The sequence below is a fragment of the Gopherus flavomarginatus genome, chromosome 18, assembly GCF_025201925.1.
Source record: "Gopherus flavomarginatus isolate rGopFla2 chromosome 18, rGopFla2.mat.asm, whole genome shotgun sequence".
Lineage (NCBI taxonomy): Eukaryota > Metazoa > Chordata > Testudines > Testudinidae > Gopherus > Gopherus flavomarginatus.
In genome coordinates this window covers 2,428,110-2,454,466 of record NC_066634.1, presented here as the reverse complement: position 1 = coordinate 2,454,466, position 26,357 = coordinate 2,428,110, and the positions used below count along the sequence as shown (strand labels likewise).

The following is a 26,357-nucleotide window of genomic DNA, read 5'->3' as shown; positions in this document are numbered from 1 at the left end:
TCCCCTAGTCCTCCCGTGGTGATTGGCATTAATTACATCACTCTCCATTCATTCTTTATTAACCGAGTCCTGTGCCAGCCATTCCATTATCTTGCCCCATGTCCAGAGAACGGGCCTGTAATTACCCAGGTCGTCCCATTCACCCTTTTAAACACTGGCCAAACATTAGCTATCTCTGGCCCTTCCCCAGAGCTCTGGGCTCCAAGATGTGTTGAAAATCAAGCCCCTCCTTCTCCCACGCCTGTACAGCCCAGTCAACATCTGCCCCATCCACCCCATGCCCAGACGCCAGGACTCTCTGCCCACCTTTTCCAAAGGACCTGGAGAGGATGCTGAGAAGAGTCCCAGAAACGGCCCCACGGCTGGAGAAGACGCCTGGGTGGGGGAGATTGAAGGAGCATGGGCTGTTTCCTTTGGGAGATCCGTCGCAAGGTGGGTGGATAGCGGCATCTAAGCACCTTCACGGGGGCGGGGAGGGGGAATCCCTGTGCCAACTGGTATTTAATCCAGAGGAGAAAGTCAGAGGAGATTCAATGCCTGGGAGATAAAGCTGGACAAAGTCAGTTGCAAACAAGGTGTTAAGAACCTAGAGCAGCGTGGTGAGTCACATCATCATCCGTCTAGCCCAGCTTCCTGTCCCCAACAGCGGCTCGTGCCAGAGCTTCAAGGGGAGCGCACAGAACAGGGCAATTCTGGAGAGATCCTCCCTCATCTTCCATGCCCAGCTTTTGCCCGTCGGAGATTTACCGTCATACGGAGCCTGGGGTGGCTTCCTTGAGTATCTTGGCTGACAGCTATGAATGGATTTATCCTCCAGGAACTTCTCCAGTTCCTTTTTGAACCCCACTATCCTTCTGGCCATCGCAACATCCCCCAGCAGTGAGTTCCTGTGACGTTATTGTTGGGTCTAAACTTTTGGTGAACTTTGGGGAGCCAAAACACACCCAGACTGACTGTCTCTGCATAATCCTTCCTGAACCCTTTTGAACAAAGCACTGACCTGCAAACTACTCATGACACCCCCTTTCCCTAGTAGCCATTAGCCTTTATCTCTATGCATTTACTTGTTAACTTGCTTTTCCTGTAAAATCTTGATTGATTATGCATGACCATTATCTTTTGTTAATCACTTTGTTTACTTCTGTGTATAAATATTGATGCTCACCCCTAATAAAGGGGCCACACTTAATCTAAAGCTTTTTAGAGCTAAGGATAGTGTGAGCCCGTTGATCAAGGCATTGGTGTCTGGTCTCTGACAGAATTGTGTGCCCCATACCAACTCCGCACGAACTCGGGTGCTGGAGAGGTGAGTGAGGACTTGCTTTATTACCTAACAATTTGAGTGTAATATAATATCTCATTGAAAGATGACAGGGCCAGAAAGAGTTAATTAACTCACCTCACCGACTGACCTGACCCATGGGTGAACCTTAAGAACTGGTTAGGAAGATATGTAAATGAATAGAGCTTTGAAATGCAAGTCTGCATTGTTAGAGGTGGAAGGGGAGGTGTTTGCTCAGGTCTTGTGGTGTAAGCAAACAAGTCTTCTCTATGGCTATAGTTTTAATTCAAAGATCAAAAAAAGGAATATTAACTTTTATGATGATACTTGAGGGAAATAGTATTATTGTCTCTGTGTCTCTTTGAAGGTTGTGGTAACCTGTATCTGAACTGTTTAATGGATAAATTACTCTGTGCTAATTGCCAGGATGTTTGGGAGAAGGAGTTAAGCCTATTGTTTTCTCAGGCCGAAAGGCTGCTGGAAATGTATAAGCAGCCTGGGACACGGTCCTTCTTCATCTCAGATCTGCTTTGGGTTTCAAGAGGGGGAAACCTTAAGCCACAAGGATTGAGATCCCCAGTCATTGACTGGAGCCACCCTGAATATGGACATTGGACTATAACCTCTGGACTATTTCTAAAAGGACTTTTGGCAACTACAAGCTCACCTTGGCTATGTATCTGAATCTCAAGAATTGAAATCAAGTCTGTCTGTATATTGATCTTTAAACCAACACTCTCTCTCTTTTCTCTTTTAATAAATTTTAGCTTAGTTAGTAAGAATTGACTATAAGCGTGTATGTTGGGTAAGATCTAAGTTATAATTGGACCTGGGTATGTGGCTGATCCTTTGGGATTGGAAGAACCTTTTCTTTTATATGATGAGATAAGATTTTCAGGAATCATCATCATATCTGACAGGTGTGTCTGGACGGAGGCCTGATGCTGGGTACTTTAAGGGAACTGGGTTGTTTGGACTTCTAAGTAACCAGTGAGGTCCTATAGAAGCTGTTTTGTGCTGGTTAGTAAATCTAAGTAGTGGAATAACCACCAGCGTTTGGGGTTTGTCTGCCCCGTTTTGTTTGCAGTTCACCCTGATTGAGTGACCTCAGCTGGCTCCCACGGGCAGCACCGTCACAGTTCCACAGGTGAATTGTACAGTGTGTGAAAAATTCTCTATTCGCTTTTTCCACACCCATCAACACCTCTCCCCTATCCCCTCACCCCCCCTCCCCCGAGTCATCGCTTTCCAAAGCTAAACAGCCCTGAGCTTTTTAGTCTCTCCTTGTTTGGACGCCAGCCCCTCCGTCACCTTTGCTGCCCTTCTCTGAGCCTTTTCCGCCTCCGCTGGGCCCATTCTGAGACGGGGCGACCAGAACTGGACCCAGTCCCCAAGATGTGGGTGGCCCATGGATTCATATAGCGACATTATATTTTCTGTTGTATTTCCGATCCCTTTCCCGCTGGTTATTTTTTGACCGCTGCCGCACATGGGGCTGGCGTTCTCGAAGGATCAGTCCATAGGGAGGCCACGATCATGTTCACGAGTGGCGGCAGCTGCTAATTTTGATCCCTTCGAATTATTTTGATGTTGCTCTTCTGAACCTTGAGTTTCATCCGCCGTCGTGTGGCCTGCTTTGATCCCCTTGTAGCTCTCTGCAGTCAGCATTGGGCCTAACGCTAATAATCTCGGCGGTTGGCCCCGGGCCTGGGGATGGGAACAAACTTCCTGGGGAAGTGGTGGATTTCCCATCTTCTGGCTGACCCAGGCTGGGAGAGCAGCGCCGAGCTAGTCCAAGAGAGGCGAGAGGTTCGGGGCCGGCTGGGAGGAGGTTCCCGGACTGGGGGGGTCCCCAAGCTCGTGGGACCCCGTTGGAGGAGGTGGACCAGCGCCGGGGGTCCCGAAAGGATGGCACTTGCCACCCATCCCCAGATGGAGCACAGAGCAGCAGTTTGCAGCTTTTACCAGTAGATGGTGCCCTGGCACCGCTGGGATCAGCCATCCTTCCCAGGCCCAGGGCAGGGACTGGCCAAGGACCTGGCTACATGAACCAGAACTGAGGGGGGGTGTATCCCAGCTCCAGATATCAGGCCGGGAGCCAGGACTCCGGGGTTCTCTCCCCAGCTCTGGGAGGGGAGTGGGGGCTGATGGGTTAGAGTGGGGGGTGGAGGGAGCTGGGAGCCACGACTCCAAGGCTCTATCTGGGAGGGGAGTGGGGTCTGGTGGTTAGGGTGGGGGGCTGGGAGCCAGGACTCCTGGGTTCTCTCCCTGGCTCTGGGAGGGGAGCGGCGGCTGGTGGCTAAGGCAGGGGGGCTGGGAGCCAGGACTCCTGGGCTCCCTCCCAGCTCTGGGAGGGCAGTGGAGACTAGTGGGTGGAGCAGGGGGGCTGGGAGTCATGATTTTTGGGTTGATTGCCTCCCTGCCTGCCCTCAGCGAGGGCAGCAGGGCTGGAGAGGAGGCCAGCTAGCTCGGGCTGGGGACGAGCAATGGGATTACGCTGAGTGAGATTTCTCCTTCAGCCTGCATGGGGCTATAATCCCCTGGGCCATCCTGGCGGGAGATGGAGGAGATTATCTGGGTGGGGGTGTGCGGCTGCTCCGGCCTGGCACAGAGACCCCCGTGGAGGACTGGGCTGGGCTGGCCTAAAAGCCATCGTGGGGGGTCAGCGGGCAGATAGCCAAGTGAAGGACGAGACTGAACCTGCCGGGGGTCCCCTGAGGCTGGGAATGAGACGGATGATGGGCTGGGTGAGCGAGGCCAGGCCTCCGTGGTCCATCCACTCCTATGCCCCGATGGGCCCACGAACCATGGTCTGCCCCCTGCCTGCAGCCCTGGATCAGACCTGGGGGCCCGGCAAGCCCGGTTCCCCTCCCCTGGGCCCTGGACTGGACTCAGGGGCCTATGGAGCCTGGTACCAGAGAGCGAGAGGGGGGTGTATGGAGACAGAGCAAAAGAAGGAGGGTTGTGTATGGGATGGATAGATAGAGGGGGTGGATGGGGATAGATAGATAGATAGATGGGGTGGCTGCAGATAGCTAGATAGGCAGGCAGGCAGGGCTGCGTGGGGATGGATAGGGATAGAGAGAGAGAGAGAGAGAGTGTGGGGATAGATGGGGGGGATGGGTAGCTAGATAGGCAGGCAGGCCGGGCTGCGTGGGGCTGGATGGGGATAGATAGATAGAGGGAGTGTGTGGGGATAGATGGGGGGATGGATAGCTAGATAGGCAGGCAGGCAGGCCGGGCCGCGTGGGGCTGGATGGGGATAGATAAATAGAAGGAGTGTAATGGGATAGATGGGGGGGATGGATAGCTAGATAGGCAGGCAAGCTGGGCTGCGTGGGGCCGGATGGGGATAGATAGAGGGAGTGTGTGGGGATAGATGGGGGGATGGATAGGTAGATAGGCAGGCAGGCCAGGCTGCGTGGGGCTGGATGGGGATAGATAGAGGGAGTGTGTGGGGATAGAAGAGGGGGATGGATAGCTAGATAGGCAGGCAGGCCGGGCTGTGTGGGGCTGGATGGGGATAGATAGAGGGAGTGTGTGGGGATAGATGGGGGGGATGGATAGCTAGATAGGCAGGCAGGCTGGGCTGCGTGGGGCTGGATGGGGATAGATAGATAGAGGGAGTGTGTGGGGATAGATGGGGGGATGGATAGCTAGATAGGCAGGCAGGCAGGCCGGGCTGCGTGGGGCTGGATGGGGATAGATAGAGGGAGTGTGTGGGGATAGATGGGGGGGATGGATAGCTAGATAGGCAGGCAGGCCGGGCTGCGTGGGGCTGGATGGGGATAGATAGAGGGAGTGTGTGGGGATAGAAGAGAGGGATGGATAGCTAGATAGGCAGGCAGGCCGGGCTGTGTGGGGCTGGATGGGGATAGATAGAGGGAGTGTGTGGGGATAGATGGGGGGGATGGATAGCTAGATAGGCAGGCAGGCCGGGCTGTGTGGGGCTGGATGGGGATAGATAGAGGGAGTGTGTGGGGATAGAAGAGGGGGATGGATAGCTAGATAGGCAGGCAGGCCGGGCTGCGTGGGGCTGGATGGGGATAGATAGAGGGAGTGTGTGGGGATAGAAGAGGGGGATGGATAGCTAGATAGGCAGGCAGGCCGGGCTGTGTGGGGCTGGATGGGGATAGATAGAGGGAGTGTGTGGGGATAGATGGGGGGGATGGATAGCTAGATAGGCAGGCAGGCCGGGCTGCGTGGGGCTGGATGGGGATAGATAGAGGGAGTGTGTGGGGATAGAAGAGGGGGATGGATAGCTAGATAGGCAGGCAGGCTGGGCTGTGTGGGGCTGGATGGGGATAGATAGAGGGAGTGTGTGGGGATAGATGGGGGGGATGGATAGCTAGATAGGCAGGCAGGCCGGGCTGTGTGGGGCTGGATGGGGATAGATAGAGGGAGTGTGTGGGGATAGAAGAGGGGGATGGATAGCTAGATAGGCAGGCAGGCTGGGCTGTGTGGGGCTGGATGGGGATAGATAGAGGGAGTGTGTGGGAACAGATGGGGGGATGGATAGCTAGATAGGCAGGCAGGCCGGGCTGTGTGGGGCTGGATGGGGAGATGGAGCCCAGAGCGGTGCGTATGACAACCCACAGCCAGCAGAGCAGCGAGCCGGAGGGCAGATATAAATGTCTCGGGGGTTTAGCAGCCAATCCTGTTTAATAAGGACTAATGGCTGCTGGAATTAGGCCCGTGATTAGAATGGGGGGGATCATTTCCCTTCTACTGTTGCTCCTAATCCGCATCTCTCTCCCCTAATCCTGACCCCCCCGGGAGGCACAGCCGGGCAGCTGTCTCCTTCCCCTGCTAATACAGCCAAATCCCTGCCAGAGGCCGGCCTGTGCCCAAAGCCAGGCCCCACCAGCGGCTGCAGAGCACTCGGCCTTTTATTGTAATTAAGAGGGATGATTTAATTGCAAAACAGAGGGGAGAGGCGATGGGGGGAGGGGCAAGGGGCTAGAGGGATGCACAGGGGTGAGGTTAGCAGCAGGGAAACTGGAGTGTTGGGTAAATCAATGGGGCCGAATCCCAGCTGGGGTCAATGGGCTGTAGCTCCATTGGGGTCAATGGGGCAGATCCCAGCTGGGGTCAATGGGCCGTAGTTCCATTGGAGTCAATGGGGCAGATCCCAGCTAGGGTCAATGGGTCGTAGCTCCATTGGAGTCAATGGGGCAGATCCCAGCTGGGGTCAATGGGCCGTAGCTCCACTGGAGTCAGTGGGGCAGATCCCAGCTGGGGTCAATGGGCCGTAGCTCCATTGGGGTCAATGGGGCAGATCCCAGCTGGGGTCAATGGGCCGTAGCTCCATTGGGGTCAATAGGGCAGATCCCAGCTGGGGTCCATGGGCCGTAGCTCCATTGGGGTCAATGGGGCAGATCCCAGCTGGGGTCAATGGGCCGTAGCTCCATTGGAGTCAATGGGGCAGATCCCAGCTGGGGTCCATGGGCCGTAGCGCCATTGGGGTCAATGGGGCAGATCCCAGCTGGGGTCAATGGGCCGTAGCTCCATTGGGGTCAATGGGGCAGATCCCAGCTGGGGTCAATGGGCCGTAGCTCCATTGGAGTCAATGGGACAGATCCCAGCTGGGATCAATGGGCCGTAGCTCCATTGGGGTCAATGGGGCAGATCCCAGCTGGGATCAATGGGCCGTAGCTCCATTGGGGTCAATGGGCCGTAGCTCCATTGGAGTCAATGGGACAGATCTATCTATTCCCCTACACGCACCTCTATCTAGAACAGGGTTAAAAAAAACCCTAGATAAGTTCCTGGAGGATCGGTCCATCAGTGGCTACTAGCCAGACTGGGCAGGGCTGGTGTCTCTGGCCTGTTTGCCAGACGCTGGGAATGGGCAACAGGGGATGGGTCATTTGACGATTCCCTGTTTTGTTCATTCCCTCTGGGGCGCCTGGCACAGGCCACTGTTGGAAGACAGGACCCTGGGCTAGATGGCCCCTTGATCTGACCCAGTCTGGCCGTTGTTATGTTCATCGATTGATAGAGGGATTGTGCGGAGAGAGAGAGAGAGAGAGGGAGATAGAGCAGTGGATGAGGATAGATAGATAGATGCTCGGGGGCGGGGGGGATGCAGCAGGACGGTTCAATGGATTCCCCGGATTAGGGGCTGGGGCTGGGGCTGGGGCTGGGGCTGGCAGCGGCCCCCGGGCGGATGAGCGGTGGCTCTCCCTGCTTTAAGTGATGAATTAATGCAATTGCTTTTTTTCGCTCTGAGTGCCCGTCCCGAACAGCTGGTGTTTGTGAAGTGATGTGCAGCGGGCGGGAGCCACCACCATTCATCAGGCCCCCGGGCCCGGCCAGTCCAATATCCCGCCCCCGATCCCAGTAGCCCCCCCGCTCCTGCCCCAGCCCAGTGGCTCGGAAATGGAGTGAGCTCAGAGTCCTCTAGCAAAGTGGTTTCTCTCTTTCTCTCCGTCTATGAAAGGAGCCTCCCAGGTTCCCCCTCCCAGCCCAGAACAGTCCCCAGGGCCAGGAGCACCAAGCGGCACAGACCAGATCAGAGCCAGCCCCCGCCTCCTTCCTCGGCTGCCCTGCAAACACTCCCCCACCCCGTGGAGCTGGGGGGTCCCGGCTCCTCTCCTGGCCCGTCAGAGCAAAGATCTGCAATCCCAGGAGGCCCCTGGGATGTTTTATCTCCAGTGTTGGGGAGAGAACCCAGGAGTCCTAGCTCCCAGCCCCCCCTGCTCTAACCACTAGGCCCCACTCCCCTCCCAGAGCTGGGGAGAGAACCCAAGAGTCCTGGCTCCCAGCCCCCCCGCTCTAACCACTAGACCCCACTCCCCTCCCAGAGCTGGGGAGAGAACCCAAGAGTCCTGGCTCCCAGCACCCCCCCCCACCACCACTAAACCCCATTTTCATGTCAAATGAGGTGGTACTTGCTCTGTTCAGTTCTGAGCAGGACAATCCCCCCCACCAGCCCCACCCGGGGAATGAGATGCTCCATTGGATGGGCCCATGGGCTGGGGAGAGTGGCTGGCTCAGGGGAGTGGGAAGGGGGCCCAGGGCCTGGCCCCTCGAGGGGGCACCAGCTCCCAGGGCAGGGGGCTGGGGGAGCTCAGGGGCCCCTGCCATCTGGGTCCAGCCTCTCAATCTAGGTCAGGTCAGTTCAGCCCCAGGTCTCCCCTCGGTCCCACTCCCGGGCCTGGCATAAGGCGGAGGGAGAGGAGGGATGAGGGAGTGGGGAGTGAAAGAATGGGGGTGGGAAAGAGAGAGAAGGTGAAAGGGGGAGGCAGAGGGATGACCAGGGCAGAGCCGGGTGGGGGGGGCAGAGCTGGGCAGGGCAGAGGGATGGGCAGGGGGATGGGCAGAGTCGGGCAGGGCAGGGGGATGGGTAGGGGGGTGGGCAAAGCCGGGCAGGGCAGGGCAGGAGGATGGGCAGGGGTGGGCAGAGCCAGGCAGGGGGATGGGCAGGGGGTGGGCAGAGCTAGGCAGGGCAGGGGGATGGGCAGGGAGTGGGCAGAGCTGGGCAGAGCAGAGGGATGGGCAGAGCCAGGGATGGAGGGAAGGTGCCAGCCAGCGGAGGGAGGAATGCACTGCCTGTAGCCCTGCCCCCCCAGCCAGTCCTCTCGACCCCCCCCCCCCCACCTGGCAGCTCCCAGCTGTTCCCAGCGCAGCCGGGAGACGGGGACGGCCGGGGCGAGCCAGGGCTGAGCCGGTCCCAGCCAGGGGACCCCGACCTCCCTCCCCCTGGGGGCCACCGGAGCCAGCTGGCAATGCAGCTTGGGGCTGGGGAGAGAACCCAGGAGTCCGGGAAGCCTGTGTCCAGGTGAGTTGTGAAACGGGAGTCGGGGGGTCAGGGGTGGGGCTCTAGGGAGATGTCAGGGATCGATCTGGGAGAGACACTGGGGGGCTGGGGGGTCCATCTTGGGAGATGTCGTGGGGGGGTTGATCCAAGAAAGATGTGGAGGGAGTTGGGGGTTGTTTTGGGGAGGTGCCAGTGAGGTTTATCTGAGGTAGCTTTTGGGGGGTCAATCCAGGGGAGATGGGAGTGATATGACATGGGAGAGTTGGGGGGATGATCTGGGGAGATGTTGGGGGCCAGGGGTTCAGAGGATTGGTCTGGGGGAGACATCGGGGGCTTTGAGATTCAGGGGCTCAGTCTGGGGGAGACCCTAGGAGTCTGGGGGTTCAGGGAGTTGATCTGGGGGAGATGTTGAGGGGTTCAGGGGGTCGATCTGGGGAGACATGGGGGCTCAGGGGGTTGATTGGGGTAAGAAGTTGAGGGTCTGGGTGTTCAGGGTGTTGATCTGGGGAAGATTTTGGACGGCTCAGGGGGTCAATCTGGGTAAGAAGTTGGGGGTCTGGGCACTCAGGGATTTGATCTGGGAAGATGGCGGCTCAGGGGCTCGATCCAGGGGGAGACGTTGGGTGTCTGGGGATTGAACCGGGGGAGATGTTTGGGAGCTCAGGGGTCAAACTGGGGGAGATGTTTGGGGGCTCAGAGGGTCGATCCAGGGGAGATGTTGGGGGTCTGGGGGTCAAACCAGGGGAGATGTTTGTGGGCTCAGGGGTTGAACCGGGGGAGATGTTGGGGGCTCAGGGGGTTGACCAAGGGGAGACATTGGGCATCTGGGGGTTGAACCGGGGGAGATGTTTGGGGGTTCAGGGGCTCGATCCTGGGGAGATGTTGGGGGCTCAGGGGGTCAGACTGGGGAGATGTTGGGGGCTCACGAGGTTGATCTGGGGGAGATGTTGGGGGCTCAGGGGATCAGACCAGGGAGATGGGAGCTCAGGGGATTGATCTGGGGGAGATGTTGGGGACTCAGGGGGTCAATCTGGGGGAGATGTTTGAGGGCTCAGGGGGTCGACACGGGAGATGTTGGGGGTCTGGGTGTTCTGAGTCTGCAGGGCCACGATCCTGGTTCACATGGTGTATTATGGGGTGGGGGAGGTGCCAACTTCCCTCAGGTGCATTGTGGGGGGGCAAGATTCTGGTTTCTCCTGGTGCATTATGGGAGCTCCAGGCATCCCCCACAGCTCACTCTGCTCACTAAACCCTGGCACAGAGCCCCCCCGGCTCAGCCCCTGCCTCCCGGACACCCCATCTGGGGCTGGGGGGGGTACAGGGCCTTTGCTCCGCCCCACCCCAGGAGTGGGAGGCAGCCTCACCCTCAGGGTGTCGGGGGGGGAAGGGGCTGTTGAAAAGGAACAGGCATGGGGGAAGGGGTGGGAAAGAATGAAGGGGGTGGACAGATCAATGGACGGATGGACAGTGGGATGGGGAGATGGGGAGAAACTCACCCCACAGCCACCAGGCATGTGAGCGGGGAGGGATGGAGGGGTGCATGGGGGGATGGTGGGTGTGAGGATGGATGCAGGGATGGATGGGCTGTCTGGTGATGGATGGATGGATGGACGGGTAGTGAGATGGATGGACGGATGGACGGACGGACGGATGGATGGGGTATCTGGCAATGGATGGATGAATGGATGGATGGGGTGTCTGGCAATGGATGGATGAATAGGGTGTCTGGCGATGGATGGATGGATGGGGTGTCTGTCAATGGATGGATGGATGGAGGAACAGGTAGTGGGATGGATGGATGGATGGGGTGTCTGTCAATGGATGGATGGATGGAGGAACAGGTAGTGGGATGGATGGATGGATGGGGTGTCTGGCAATGGATGGATGGATGGGGTGTCTGGTGATGGATGGATGGATGGGGTGTCTGGTGATGGATCGATGGATGGACAGATGGATGGATGGGGTGTCTGGTGATGGATGGATGGATGGGGTGTCTGGCGATGGATGGATGGATGGATGGGGTGTCTGGCGATGGATGGATGGGTGGGGTGTCTGGTGATGGATCGATGGATGGACAGACGGATGGATGGGGTGCCTGGTGATGGATGGATGGATGGGGTGTCTGGTGATAGATCGATGGATGGATAGACGGATGGATGGGGTGTCTGGCGATGGAGGGAGGGAGGGAGGGATGGATGGGGTGTCTGGTGATGGATGGAGGGATGGGGTGTCTGGTGATGTACAGATGGATGGATGGTGTGTCTGGTGATGGATGGATGGATGGATGGATGGGTAGTGGGATGGATGGGTGGGTGGAGGGACAGATGGTGGGTGTGAGGATTGATAGCTACACTCCAGGCCAGCCCGGCTGCCCCTCCTCACAGCCTCTATCTCTCCAGGGCCATGGCAGGGAGGGTCTCGTTCTGGCCAGTGGTCGGGGGCAAACCAGGGGCAGTGCTGGCCATGGGCCAGGGGACCAGGAACAACAAGGTGCCCCAGGGACGGTGCCCAAGTGAACCAGCCCCTGGCCCCCAGGGCCCATCCAGCCTGCAGCTTGCCCCATTTCCCCACCCCACTTCCCCCTCCAGGCCGTGAAGCGCTCGGGGCCAGCCCAGCCATGGGGCAGCCCTGGCCCCCCGTGCTGCTGCTGCTGTGGGGCTGTGGGGCTGTGGCTCAGCAAGGCACCCAGCCCTTCTCCATCCGGATCGAGGGGGACGTGACACTGGGGGGCCTGTTCCCGGTGCACGCTCGGGGCCTGGCCGGGGTGCCATGCGGCGAGGTGAAGAAGGAGAAGGGGATCCACCGCATGGAAGCCATGCTCTATGCCCTGGACCAGATCAACGCCGACCCCCAGCTGCTCCCCAACCTCACCCTGGGCGCCCGCATCCTGGACACCTGCTCCCGGGACACCTACGCCCTGGAGCAGTCGCTGACCTTCGTCCAGGCCCTGATCCAGAAGGACACGTCGGACGTGCGCTGTGCTGATGGCCGGCCCCCCCTCCTCACCCGGCCCGAGCGGGTCGTGGCCGTGGTCGGTGCCTCCGCCAGCTCCGTCTCCATCATGGTGGCCAATGTCCTGCGGCTCTTCGCCGTGAGTGGCTGGGGTGGGGAGCTGAGGGCGGGGATCTCCTGGATGTGGGGAGATGGATAAAATCAGACTAATATCCCAGATGCACCCCAGTCGCAATGGTTCTCCCCTTGCTCTGGGAGAGGAGTGGGGTCTAGTGGTTAGAGCAGGGGGCTGGAAGCCAGGACTCCTGGGTTCTCTCCCCAGCTCTGGGAGGGGAGTGGGGTCTGGTGGGTTAGAGCAGGCGGGCTGGGAGCCAGGACTCCTCGGTTCTCTGCTTGGCTCTGGGAGGGGAGTGGGGATCTAGTGGTTAGAGCAGGAGGCTGGAATCCAGGACTCCTGGGTTCTACCCCAGCTCTACCACCAATCTCCTTCCATCCTGGCTAACGGGTCTCCACTGATGAGTCTGGAAGCTCCTGGGTACAGGGATTTTCTGGGCAACATCCGGGTCTGTGCAGAGGCCGGGTGCCCCTTGTCGATCTCCTGCCCTTCTGCCCCCCAGATCCCCCAGATCAGCTACGCCTCCACCGCCCCCGAGCTCAGCGACAACAATCGCTACGACTACTTCTCCCGGGTGGTGCCACCCGACTCGTACCAGGCCCAGGCCATGCTGGACGTGGTGAAGGCGCTGGGCTGGAACTACGTCTCCACGCTGGCCTCCGAGGGCAACTACGGCGAAAGTGGGGTGGAGGCCTTCGTCCAGATCTCCCGCGAGGCTGGTGAGCAGTTGTGGGTCAGGAGAGAGGGGCACTGGCAGAGATGGGGGGGCAGGGCTGTGAGGGGGCAGGGCCGGGCTAGCAGGGGCTGCGGGTTGGGAGTGAGGGGCACCGGCAAGGCTCGGGGTTGAAGGATCGGGCTAGCGGGGGGGGGGGCAGGTCAGGAGTGAGGGGCACCGCTCCCCATGACGGGGGCTCCCTGTGGCCCCCCGCAGGCGGCGTCTGCATCGCTCAGTCCATGAAGATCCCGCGGGAGCCCAGGGCAGGCGAGTTCGACAAGCTGATCAAGCGGCTGATGGAGACGCCCAACGCCCGCGGCATCATCATCTTCGCCAACGAGGACGACATCAAGTGAGTGTGGGGCTCCCTGCCCCCGGCCCAGCCCCCTGGGAATTCAGGACTCACTCACTCACTGTCGCCCCCTGCAGGCGGGTGCTGGAGGCCGCACGTCGTGCCAACCTGACAGGGCATTTCCTGTGGGTCGGCTCGGACAGCTGGGGCTCCAAGATCTCGCCCATCCTGCGGCAGGAGGAAGTGGCCGAAGGAGCCGTCACCATCCTGCCCAAGCGGGCGTCCATTGATGGTAACAGGGAACCCCCCACTGGGCCCCCCGCTGCCCACAGCACTGCACCCTCCAGTCCCCCCCTGGACCCCCCGCTGCCCACAGCACCGCGCCCCCGCAGTCCCCCCACTGAACCCCCCGCTGCCCGCAGCACTGTTCCCTCCAGACCCCCCACTGAACCCCCCACTGCCCACAGCACTGCTCCCTCCAGACCCCCCACTGAACCCCCCACTGCCCACAGCACTGCTCCCTCCAGTCCCCCCACTGAACCCCCCGCTGCCCGCAGCACTGCTCCCTCCAGTCCCCCCACTGAACCCCTCGCTGCCCACAGCACTGCTCCCTCCAGTCCCCCCACTGAACCCCCCGCTGCTCACAACATTGTGCCCCTGCAGTCCCCCCACTGAACCCCCCGCTGCCCACCGCACCCCTGCAGTCCCCCCACTGAACCCCCCACTGCCCACAGCACTGCTCCCCCCAGTCCCCCCACTGAACCCCCCGCTGCCCGCAGCACTGCGCCCCCGCAGTCCCCCCACTGAACCCCCTGCTGCCCGCAGCACTGTTCCCTCCAGTCCCCCACTGAACCCCCCGCTGCCCGCAGCACTGCTCCCTCCAGTCCCCCCACTGAACCCCCCGCTGCTCACAACACTGTGCCCCCCCGAGTCCCCCCACTGAACCCCCCACTGCCCACAACACCGCTCCCCCGAGTCCCCCCACTGAACCCCTCGCTGCCCGCAGCACTGCTCCCTCCAGTCCCCCCACTGAACCCCCTGCTGCCCGCAGCACTGCGCCCCTCCAGTCCCCCCACTGAACCCCCCGCTGCCCGCAGCACTGCTCCCTCCAGTCCCCCCACTGAACCCCCCGCTTCCCGCAGCACTGCTCCCTCCAGTCCCCCCACTGAACCCCCCACTGCCCACACCACTGTGCCCCTGCAGTCCCCCCACTGAACCCCCCGCTTCCCGCAGCACTGCTCCCTCCAGTCCCCCCACTGAACCCCCCGCTGCCCGCAGCACTGCGCCCCCGCAGTCCCCCCACTGAACCCCCCGCTGCCCGCAGCACTGCTCCCTCCAGTCCCCCCACTGAACCCCCCACTGCCCGCAGCACTGCTCCCTCCAGTCCCCCCTGAACCCCCCACTGCCCACAACACCGCGCCCCCGAGTCCCCCCACTGAACCCCCTGCTGCCCACAGCACTGCTCCCTCCAGTCCCCCCACTGAACCCCCCGCTGCCCGCAGCACTGCACCCTCCCGTCTCTCCACTGAACCCCGCGCTGCCCACAACACTGCTCCTTCCAGTCCCCCCACTGAACCCCCCGCTGCCCGCAGCACCGCGCCCCCGCAGTCCCCCCACTGAACCCCCCGCTGCCCGCAGCACCGCGCCCCCGCAGTCCCCCCACTGAACCCCCCGCTGCCCGCAGCACTGCTCCCTCCAGTCCCCCCACTGAACCCCCCGCTGCTCACAACACTGTGCCCCCCGAGTCCCCCCACTGAACCCCCCACTGCCCACAACACCGCGCCCCCGAGTCCCCCCACTGAACCCCTCGCTGCCCACAGCACTGCTCCCTCCAGTCTCCCCACTGAACCCCCCACTGCCCACAACACCGCGCCCCCGAGTCCCCCCACTGAACCCCCCGCTGCCCACAGCACTGCTCCCTCCAGTCCCTCCACTGAACCCCCCGCTGCCCGCAGCACCGCACCCCTGCAGTCCCCCCACTGAACCCCCCACTGCCCGCAGCACTGCACCCTCCAGTCCCCCCACTGAACCCCCCACTGCCCACAGCACTGCTCCCTCCAGTCCCCCCCACTGAACCCCCCACTGCCCACAGCACTGCGCCCCTGCAGTCCCCCCACTGAACCCCCCGCTGCCCGCAGCACTGCTCCCTCCAGTCCCTCCACTGAACCCCCCGCTGCCCACAGCACTGCGCCCCTGCAGTCCCCCCACTGAACCCCCCGCTGCCCACAGCACTGTTCTCTCCAGTCCCCCCCTGAACTCCCCGCTGCCCACAGCACCGCGCCCCCGCAGTCCCCCCACTGAACCCCCCACTGCCCGCAGCACTGTTCCCTCCAGTCCCCCCACTGAACCCCCCACTGCCCACAGCACTGCTCCCTCCAGTCCCCCCACTGAACCCCCCACTGCCCACAACACCGCGCCCCCGAGTCCCCCCACTGAACCCCCCGCTGCCCACAGCACTGCTCCCTCCAGTCCCCCCACTGAACCCCCCACTGCCCACAACACCGCGCCCCCGAGTCCCCCCACTGAACCCCTCGCTGCCCGCAGCACTGCTCCCTCCAGTCGCCCCACTGAACCCCTCGCTGCCCGCAGCACTGCTCCCTCCAGTCCCCCCACTGAACCCCCCGCTGCCCGCAGCACTGTTCTCTCCAGTCCCCGCACTGAACCCCCCGCTGCCCGCACCACTGCTCCCTCCAGTCCCTCCACTGAACCCCCCGCTGCCCACAACACCGTGCCCCCGAGTCCCCCTACTGAACCCCTCACTGCCCGCAGCACTGCTCCCTCCAGTCCCTCCACTGAACCCCGCGCTGCCCACAACACTGCTCCCTCCAGTCCCTCCACTGAACCCCTCGCTGCCCGCAGCACTGTTCCCTCCAGTCCCCCTACTGAACCCCCCACTGCCCACAGCACTGCTCCCTCCAGTCCCCCCACTGAACCCCCCGCTGCCCGCAGCACTGTTCTCTCCAGTCCCCCCCTGAACCCCCCGCTGCCCACAGCACCGCGCCCCCGCAGTCCCCCCACTGAACCCCCCACTGCCCACAACACTGCTCCCTCCAGTCCCCACACTGAACCCCCCGCTGCCCACAGCACTGCTCCCTCCAGTCCCTCCACTGAACCCCTCGCTGCCCACAGCACTGCACCCCCGCAGTCCCTCCACTGAACCCCCCGCTGCCCGCAGCACTGCACCCCTGCAGTCCCCCCACTGAACCCCCCGCTGCCCGCAGCACTGCTCCCTCCAGTCCCCCCACTGAACCCCTCGCTGCCCGCAGCACTGCTCCCTCCAGTCCCCCCACTGAACCCCCCACTGCCCACAGCACTGCTCCCTCCAGTCGCCCCACTGAACCCCCCGCTGCCCGCAGCACTGCTCCCTCCAGTCCCCCCACTGAACCCCCCGCTGCCCGCAGCACTGCACCCTCCAGTCCCCCCACTGAACCCCCTGCTGCCCGCACCACTGCTCCCTCCAGTCCCCCCACTGAACCCCCCGCTGCCCGCAGCACTGCACCCTCCAGTCCCCCCACTGAACCCCCCGCTGCCCGCACCACTGCTCCCTCCAGTCCCCCCACTGAACCCCCCGCTGCCCGCACCACTGCTCCCTCCAGTCCCTCCACTGAACCCCCCGCTGCCCACAGCACCGCGCCCCCGCAGTCTCCTCACTGAACCCCCCGCTGCCCGCAGCACTGCTCCCTCCAGTCCCCCACTGAACCCCCCGCTGCCCGCAGCACTGCTCCCTCCAGTCCCCCACTGAACCCCCCGCTGCCCGCAGCACTGCTCCCTCCAGTCCCCCCACTGAACCCCACGCTGCCCGCAGCACTGCTCCCTCCAGTCCCCCCACTGAACCCTGCACTCCCCGCCCCCCAGCCTGGCCCTGCCTACCAGGGGAGAGCGCCCCTTGCCCAGCCCCTGCCCCACGGCGCCCCCCACTGACCCCCCGGTCTTCCCACGCAGGCTTTGATCAGTATTTCACCTCGCGCTCCCTGGAGAACAATCGCCGCAATATTTGGTTCGCCGAGTTCTGGGAGGACGATTTTAAATGTAAACTCACCCGCCCGGGGGCGCAGCCGGAGGAGGCCACTCGGAAATGCACCGGTACCAGAGGGCTGGGCCTGGGGGGCTGATCTCTCAGGGATGGACGGGGTTGGGGTTTGGGGGCGGCCAATCCCCCGATGGGGGGAGGGGACACTGACCCCCTGGTCCCCCCTCTCCAGCTAATCCCCCACGTGGGATATTATCAGTCAGTTCTTAGGGGAGTCCAGGGGGTTGGGGGGGCTGGGAGCTGATCTCACCACGGTGGGTGGATGCTGCCCGGACACCCCAAATCTCAGCTATCTGCCCGCTGAGAATGAGATGGGGATCGGGGTCGGCGCCCCCTAGAGGGGACAGGCCCCTGCCCCATTCCCCACCCCCCAAGGCAGCCACTCCCTGCTGTGGGGCCGGATGGGAGCCGGCGCCCCCGAGAGGGGACAGGCCCCTGGCTCATTCCCCGCCCCTCAAGCCTATCTCTGCCAGGCGAGGGGCCAGGCCCCCACCCCTTCCCCTGAGCCCGTCTCTGCCAGGCCCCCGCCGCGTCCCCTGAGCCCGTCTCTGCCAGGCGAGGGGCCAGGCTCCTGCCCCATCCCGAGCCCGTCTCTGCCAGATGAGGAGCCAGGCCCCCGCCCGCCCCCTGAGCCCGTCTCTGCCAGGCCCCCGCCCCGCCCCCTGAGCCCGTCTCTGCCAGGCGAGGGGCCAGGCCCCTGCCCCATCCCCTGAGCCCGTCTCTGCCAGGCCCCCGCCCCGCCCCCTGAGCCCGTCTCTGCCAGGCAACGGGCCAGGCCCCCGCCCCGCCCCCTGAGCCCGTCTCTGCCAGGCCCCCGCCCCTTCCCCTGAGCCCGTCTCTGCCAGGCGAGGGGCCAGGCTCCCGCCCCGTCCCCTGAGCCCGTCTCTGCCAGGCGAGGGGCCAGGCCCCCGCCCCGCCCCCTGAGCCCGTCTCTGCCAGGCCCCCGCCCCGCCCCTTGAGCCCGTCTCTGCCAGGCCCCCGCCCCGCCCCGAGCCCGTCTCTGCCAGGCCCCCGCCCCACCCCCTGAGCCCGTCTCTGCCAGGCGAGGGGCCAGGCCCCCGCCCCGCCCCCTGAGCCCGTCTCTGCCAGGCGAGGGGCCAGGCTCCCGCCCCATCCCCTGAGCCCGTCTCTACCAGGCGAGGGGCCAGGCCCCCACCCCCCTGCGCTGTCCCCTGAGCCCGTCTCTGCCAGGCCCCCGCCCCCTGAGCCCGACTCTGCCAGGCCCCCGCTCCGCCCCCTGAGCCCGTCTCTGCCAGGTGAGGAGCCAGGCCCCCGCCCCCCCGCCCTGTCCCCTGAGCCCGTCTCTGCTAGGCCCCCGCCCCCTGAGCCCGTCTCTGCCAGGTGAGGGGCCAGGCCCCCGCCCTGCCCCCTGAGCTCGTCTCTGCCAGGCGTGGGGCCAGGCCCCCGCCACGCCCCCTGAGCCCGTCTCTGCCAGGCCCCCGCCCCGCCCCGCCCCCTGAGCCCGTCTCTGCCAGGTGAGGGGCCAGGCTCCCGCCCCGCGACCTGAGCTCGTCTCTGCCAGGCCCCCGCCCCGCCCCCTGAGCCCGTCTCTGCCAGGCGAGGGGCCAGGCCCCCGCCCCGCCCCCTGAGCCCGTCTCTGCCAGGCGAGGGGCCAGGTCCCCGCCCCGCCCCCTGAGCCCGTCTCTGCCAGGCGAGGGGCCAGGCCCCCACCCCGCCCCCTGAGCCCGTCTCTGCCAGGCGAGGGGCCAGGCTCCCGCCCCATCCCCTGAGCCCGTCTCTGCCAGGCCCCCGCCCCGCCCCCTGAGCCCGTCTCTGCCAGGCCCCCGCCCCCTGAGCCCGTCTCTGCCAGGTGAGGAGCGCATCGGGCGGGACTCCACCTACGAGCAGGAGGGGAAGGTGCAGTTTGTGATCGACGCCGTCTACGCCATGGCCCACGCCCTGCACAACATGCACCTGGACCTGTGCCCTGGTGCCCCCGGGCTCTGCGAGCGCATGGACCCCATGGACGGGCGCACCCTGCTGCACTACATCCGTGGGGTCACCTTCAACGGTGCGGGCTGCGGGGCAGCAGGGAGGGGCACAGGTGGGGGGGGTCAGGGCTGGCTGCGGGGCGGCAGGGCGGGGCACTGGGGGGGGTCAGGGCTGGCTGCGGGGCGGGAGGGAGGGGCACAGGTGGGGGGGTCAGGGCTGGCTGCAGGGCAGGAGGAAGGGGCACCGGGGGGGGTCAGGGCTGGCTGCGGGGCGGGAGGGAGGGGCAGGTGGAGGGGTCATGGCTGGCTGCGGGGCGGGAGGGAGGGGCACAGGTGGGGGGGTCAGGGCTGGCTGCAGGGCGGGAGGGAGGGGCAGGTGGAGGGGTCATGGCTGGCTGCGGGGCGGGAGGGAGGGGCACAGGTGGGGGGGTCAGGGCTGGCTGCAGGGCGGGAGGAAGGGGCACTGGGGGGGGTCAGGGCTGGCTGCAGGGTGGCAGGGAGGGGCACGGGGAGGTCAGGGCTGGCTGTGGGGCAGCAGGGAGGGGCACCAGTGGAGGGGTCAGGGATGGCTGCAGGGCGGCAGAGAGGGGCACTAGCGGGGGGGTCAGGGCTGGCTGCGGGGCAAGAGGGAGGGGCACAGGTTGGGGGGTCAGGGCTGGCTGTGGGGTGGCAGGGCGGGGCACAGGTGCAGGGGTCAGGGCTAGCTGCAGGGCAGCAGGGAGGGCACAGACGGGAGGCTCAGGACTGGCTGCGGGGTGGCAGGGAGGGGCACTGGTGGGGCAGCCCAGGGCCATGCTAGCAGGGGGCTGTGGGGTGGGAGTGAGGGGCACTGGCCGAGCTGCATCCAGCCCCCCTTGTTCACACCCCGCAGGCAGTGCCGGGACCCCTGTCATGTTCAATGAGAACGGAGATGCCCCCGGGCGCTACGACATCTTCCAGTACCAGCTCACCAACACCACAGTGCCTGGGTACAAAGCCATTGGGCAATGGACCGAATACCTGCGCCTGAACGTGAGTGCGAGGGGACACCACGTGTTCCCCAGCCACCCTGCCCCAGAGGTGGCTGCATCCCAGCCCTGGGCAAGCCGTCCCTCCGTGGCGTTATGTGTGGCTATTCCTCTGCGGCCCTTCCCCAGAGTTGGCTGCATGTCAGCAGCAGGGGAGTCATCCCAGGGCAATTTTATGTGCGGCTGTGCGGCTGATCCCCAGCTGACCCACCCCAGAACTGGCTGCATCTTAGCCCTGGGCAAGTAGTCCCTATGCAGCGTTACGTGCTGCAATACCCCAACTGCCCTGCTGCAGAGGTGGCTGCATTTCAGTCTTGGGCATAGCATGCCTATGAGGCATTATGTGCAGCTGTTTCCCAGCTGCCCCACCCCAGAGGCAGCTGCATCTCAGCAGCAGGCGAGCCATCCCTGTGTGTCATTAGGTGCGACTATTCCCTAGCGTCCCCCACCTCCCAGGAGGTGGCTGCATCTCAGCCTCAGGCAAGGCCTCCCCAGGTAGCATTACGTGTGGCCGTTCCCCAGCCCCCCGTCCCCAGAGCCAGCTGCCTGCCCGCACTCTCCCTTGGCAGATCGAGGAGATGCAGTGGTCCGGGGGCCAGCAGGACATCCCCTCGTCCGTCTGCAGCCTGCCCTGCAGGCCGGGTGAGCGGAAGAAGATGGTGAAGGGTGTGCCCTGCTGCTGGCACTGCGAGCTCTGCGATGGGTACCAGTACCAGCTGGACGAGTTCACCTGTGAGACCTGCCCCTTCGACATGCGCCCCAGCCCCAACCGCACAGCCTGCCGGCCCACGCCCATCGTCAAGCTGGAGTGGAGCTCGCCCTGGGCCGTGCTGCCCGTCTGCCTGGCCATGGCCGGCATCCTGAGCACCACCTTCGTGGTGGTCACCTTCGTGCGCCACAACAACACGCCCATCGTCCGGGCCTCGGGGCGGGAGCTGAGTTACGTGCTGCTGACGGGCATCTTCCTCATCTACGCCATCACCTTCCTGATGATCGCCGAGCCGGGCGTGGTGGTGTGCGCCGCCCGGCGCCTCTTCCTGGGGCTGGGCATGGCCCTCAGCTACTCAGCCCTGCTCACCAAGACCAACCGCATCTACCGCATCTTCGAGCAGGGCAAGAAGGCGGTGACGCCGCCCCGGTTTATCAGCCCCACCTCGCAGCTGGCCATCACCTTCAGCCTGAGCGCCGTGCAGCTGGTGGGGACGCTGGCCTGGCTGGGGGCCCTGCCACCCCACAGCGTCATCGACTACGAGGAGCAGCGGGTGCCCAACCCCGAGGCGGCCCGGGGGGTGCTCAAGTGCGACATGTCCGACCTGTCGCTCATATGCTGCCTGGGCTACAGCTTGCTGCTCATGGTCACCTGCACCGTCTACGCCATCAAGGCCCGCGGCGTCCCTGAGACCTTCAACGAGGCCAAGCCCATCGGCTTCACCATGTACACCACCTGCATCGTCTGGCTGGCCTTCGTGCCCATCTTCTTTGGCACCGCCCAGTCCGCCGAGAAGGTGCGCGGGCCCGGCGGGGAGCCTGGGGGCTGCAGGACCCAGCAGGCCAGGGAGCCCAGGGGCTGGAGATGGTGAGAGGGAGGGGAGGGGACCCAGGAGTCCGGGAGAGCGAGGGGCTGGAGTTGGAGAGAGAGAGAGAGAGCGGAAAGGGGACCCAGGAGTCCGGGCTCCCAGCCCCCCGCTCTAACCCACCAGACCCCACTCCCCGCCCAGAGCCGGGGATAGAACCCAGGCATCCTGGCTCCCAGCCCCCCGGCTCTAACCCACCAGACCCCACTCCCCTCCCAGAGCCGGGGAGAGAACCCAGGCGTCCTGGCTCCAGGCGCCCCCTGCTGGAGGAGACGATCCCTGAACGCTCCGGTCTCTGCCCCCCTGCAGATCTATATCCAGACGACAACGCTGACGGTGTCCATGAGCCTCAGTGCCTCAGTTTCCCTGGGGATGCTCTATGTGCCCAAGGTCTATGTTATCATCTTCCATCCTGAGCAGAACGTGGCCAAGCGTAAGCGCAGCTTCAAGGCGGCGGCCACGGCCGTCAGCGCCTCTACCCGCCTCTCGCAGAAGGGCAGTGAGCACCAGAACGGGGCTGATGCGGCCCCGGCGGGCAAATAGCAGGTAGGTGGGTATCGCCTCCCGCCCACACGGCCACAGCCAGGGAGAACTCAGGAGTCCTGGCTCCCAGCCCCCCCCCCCCCGCTCTAAGCACTAGACCCCACTCCCCTCCCAGAGCCGGGGAGAGAAACCTGGAGTCCTGGCTCCCAGCCCCCCCTGCTCTAACCACTAGACCCCCCCTTTGTGCAGCATCTGTGGCCCCCAGAGGAGTGGTCAGTCATGCTGCTTGTGCAATGGGTGCAGGGAGGCTGAGGCCAGGGCATGCTGAGCATGCAATGAGCCCGCCCTGGCTCCAGCCAGCCCCCCCCCCACCCCACGCAGCCTGCTGCATGGCCAGGCCTCGGGGCATGTGAGGGGGCTGGCTGGGGCACCTGGACCTCATCCATTGTGGGCCAAGCGTGCAAAGGCTCAGATGAGCACACGTGGGTCATGAGGCTTGTGCAATAAATGTGCAAAGGTGGATTGTATCACAGGCACAAAAATGGAGTGTGACCTAATGGTAAGAGTGAGGGGGCTGGGAGCCAGGACTCCTGGGTTCTCTCCCCAGTTTTGTCTCCTTCCCCACCCCCACCAGGTGGTCTCTCGCCTGTCCCCCCCCCCCACACACACACACAGCAAACCTGTCCCCCACACTTCCCCTCCCAGGGCTGGGGAGAGAACGCAGGAGTCCTGGCTCCTGCCAGCCTCCCCTCCACTGTAATCACTAGACTGCACTCCCCTCCCACAACCGAGAAGCGAACCCAGGCGTCCGGGTGCTGGCTGGCTGCCTAGTGTCCCAGTGACTCTAACGCTCTCTTCTTTGTCATTGCCAGGGCCCCCCATGCTGAGGAACGTGGGGTACCCGGCGCCGATCTCCAGACCAACATAACGTGAGGGGGGGGCTGTAGAGCCACGGGGGGCTGGGAGAGGGAATGGGGGGGTGGGCCAGGAGCAGAATAAACCTGTGTTTTTATAGTGTTGCCTTGATTTCTTTACAGGGGCTGGGAGCCAGGACTCCTGGGTTCTCTGCCCAGCTCTGGGACCGGGAGGGAGCCCAGCTCTTCCCCCCCACCCCCCACAGCATTGGCTAACGAGTCGGGCTGGTCTATTACGGGAGCAGGCCAGAACCCCAGAGCTTTCGCTACTCCAGTTCCTCGGCCACGGCTGGGCCCCTCCCGTCCTCTGCCTGGGGGGTTTATTCCTTCCTTCGCTCGCTTCTTTCCTCCTCCCGCTCGCTTCTTCCTCACTCCCCCTCCTCCTCCCGCTCGCTTCCTTCTCCTGCTCGCTTCTTCCCCATCCCTCTCCTCCCGCTCACTTCTTCCTCACACTCCTCCCATCGCTCACATCCTTCCTGCTCCCGCTCGCCTCTTCCTCACTCCCTCTCCTCCTCCCGCTCGCTTCCTTCTCCCGCTCGCCTCTTCCTCACTCCCTCTCCTCCTCCCGCTCGCTTCCTTCTCCCGCTCGCCTCTTCCTCACTCCCTCTCCTCCTCCCGCTCGCTTCCTTCTCCCGCTCGCCTCTTCCTCACTCCCTCTCCTCCTCCCGCTCGCTTCCTTCTCCTGCTCGCTTCTTCCCCATCCCTCTCCTCCCGCTCACTTCTTCCTCACCCTCCTCCCATGGCTCACTTCCTTCCTGCTCCCGCTCGCCTCTTCCCCATCCCTCTCCTCCCGCTCACTTCTTCCTCCTCCCGCTCGCTTCTTCCCCGTCCCTATCCTTCCTTCGCTCCCCTCTCCCCCTCGCTTCTTCCCCGTCCCTCTCCTTCCTTCGCTCCCTTCTCCCCCTCGCTTCTTCCCCGTCCCTCTCCTTCCTTCGCTCCCTTCTCCCGCTCGCCTCTTCCCCGTCCCTCTCCTTCCTTCGCTCCCTTCTCCCGCTCGCTTCTTCCCCGTCCCTCTCCTTCCTTCGCTTCCTTCTACCCCTCGCTTCTTCCCCGTCCCTCTCCTTCCTTCGCTCCCTTCTCCCCCTCGCTTCTTCCCCGTCCCTCTCCTTCCTTCGCTCCCTTCTCCCGCTCGCCTCTTCCCCGTCCCTCTCCTTCCTTCGCTCCCTTCTCCCGCTCGCTTCTTCCCCGTCCCTCTCCTTCCTTCGCTTCCTTCTACCCCTCGCTTCTTCCCCGTTCCTCTCCTTCCTTCGCTCCCTTCTCCCCCTCGCTTCTTCCCCGTCCCTCTCCTCCCTTCGCTCCCTTCTCCCCCTCGCCTCTTCCCCGTCCCTCTCCTTCCTTCGCTCCCTTCTCCCGCTCGCTTCTTCCCCGTCCCTCTCCTTCCTTCGCTTCCTGCTCCCCCTCGCCTCTTCCCCATCCCTCTCCTTCCTTCGCTCACTTCTCCCCCTCGCCTCTTCCCCGTCCCTCTCCTTCCTTCGCTCCCTTCTCCCGCTCGCCTCTTCCCCGTCCCTCTCCTTCCTTCGCTTCCTTCTCCCCCTCGCTTCTTCCCCGTCCCTCTCCTCCCTTCGCTCCCTTCTCCCCCTCGCCTCTTCCCCGTCCCTCTCCTTCCTTCGCTCCCTTCTCCCGCTCGCTTCTTCCCCGTCCCTCTCCTTCCTTCGCTCCCTTCTCCCCCTCGCTTCTTCCCCGTCCCTCTCCTTCCTTCGCTCCCTTCTCCCCCTCGCTTCTTCCCCGTCCCTCTCCTCCCTTCGCTCCCTCCTCCCCCTCGCCTCTTCCCCGTCCCTCTCCTTCCTTCGCTCCCTTCTCCCGCTCGCCTCTTCCTCATCCCTCTCCTTCCTTTGCTCGCTTCCTCCGCCTGCTCGACTGTTCCTCACCCCCTCTTCCCTTCGCTCACTTCCTTCCTCCTCCCGCTCGCTGCTTCTTCACCTTCCTCCCCTCGCTTGCTTCCTTCCTCATCCCACTCGCTGCTTCCTCCTCCTCCTCCTGTCGCTTGTGTCCTTCCTTCTCCTGCTTGCTTTTGCCTCACCCCTCTCCTCCCATTGCTCACTTCCTTTCTTCCTTTTCCCGCTGGCTTCTCCCATCACTCGCTTCTTCTGTCTCTCACTTCTCATCTTGGTACCACTCATCTCTTCATTTTTCTATCGCTCACTTCTGCACTTCCTTCCATCATTCATGCCTCTTCTTGCTTGACTCCTTTTCCATTGGTCTTGTCTCTCCTATCCTTTCTTTCCTTTACCTTCCTTTCCTCCCTCTTTCTGTCCCCCTCACTTGCTTTTCTTCTTTTTCTCCTTTTCCTCCCCCACCACTCGTTTCCCCATCACTGGCGTCTCGCGGTTCTCTGCCTGAGCGGCACAAAAGCATCCCTGAAGCAGAAGCAATGGCGAGTCCAGTCCCTCCCGGGCGTGGATGCACTCAGCCCACCACACACAGCAGCCAGGAGTAGATGGGCCCCACAGGCAAACTGCATCATCTCCCCCCACCCTGTCCCAGTGTGGGCTCCATGCCGGCATGGCCCAGGCTGGGAGGATGGACTGCAGCAAGGCACGTGGGGGACAGTGTATCCGTCCTTGGCCTCCAACCATTGAAACCCCAAAACCCCAGCACTGCTGATGCTCTCAAGTTATAGCAACAATAGGAAAGCATCAGCCAAGGGTTTACTGGTGGACGTAGGGAGAGAGCTCATCAAGCGCTGAGATGCAGCCACCTCTGGGGTGGGAAAGCTGGGGAACAGCCGCACATAACACCACAAGGAGGGCTTTCCTGGGCCAGATACCCCTACTCCTGACCCGTGGATAGGGGTAGACTTACCGCTCGGAAATTGCAGGCAGCTGCTGGCAGCAACATCCCGCTCCCCTCCCCCCAACGCCAATCCTGGCAGCCACGAGGGCCATGGCTTATTTAGAGGAGAGAGAGAACAGAGCCCAAGCCCCTGAAGTATTCATCGGGTGCAAGAGAAAAACCCAGGAGGAGGCTGGGAAAGGACGGGGGGGGTCACTTGGGGTGAGTCCAGCAGCAGTAGTGAGGTTCACGGGGGCTGGTCAATTTCAGCCCTAGGGTACCAGTTCAGAGACCCCCCAACCCTCCACCCCCACCCCGCCCAACCCCACATAGCCCTCCTTTGCCCTGCAACCAGTCCTCTACCCCCGCATGCTCCCACCCAGCCCATCTCTCCAGCACTGCCCCCCAACCTACCCCCACCCCCCATTCCTCCCCCCATACCTCATCCCCCCCCATCTCAAATCAACCTGCTCCACTCCTGTAGTTCCATCCCAAACCCCACCCACCTTGGGGTTCTCAGCCAAGCCT

General features: G+C 63.5%; 1 protein-coding gene and 1 long non-coding RNA gene across 2 annotated transcripts; one reads left to right on the top strand and one right to left on the bottom strand.

The window, feature by feature from the left end:
* The first annotated feature begins 12,090 nt into the window (after window positions 1-12,090).
* Window positions 12,091-22,203, top strand: LOC127036396 (metabotropic glutamate receptor 6-like). The gene is given in 10 exon segments (XM_050927246.1): window positions 12,091-12,148; window positions 12,614-12,636; window positions 12,638-12,830; window positions 13,043-13,178; window positions 13,256-13,410; window positions 17,061-17,201; window positions 18,959-19,159; window positions 19,951-20,090; window positions 20,656-21,591; window positions 21,970-22,203. Coding segments are annotated over 10 exon segments (2,202 nt in total). The 5' UTR covers window positions 12,091-12,105.
* Window positions 22,204-23,450: 1,247 nt separating this feature from the next.
* LOC127036499 (uncharacterized) lies at window positions 23,451-23,862 on the bottom strand. Its single transcript, XR_007770162.1, has 3 exons — window positions 23,806-23,862; window positions 23,709-23,771; window positions 23,451-23,503 (listed from the first exon to the last, which is right to left on the bottom strand). It is a non-coding gene; the product is annotated as an uncharacterized LOC127036499 (long non-coding RNA).
* Window positions 23,863-26,357: the final 2,495 nt, after the last annotated feature.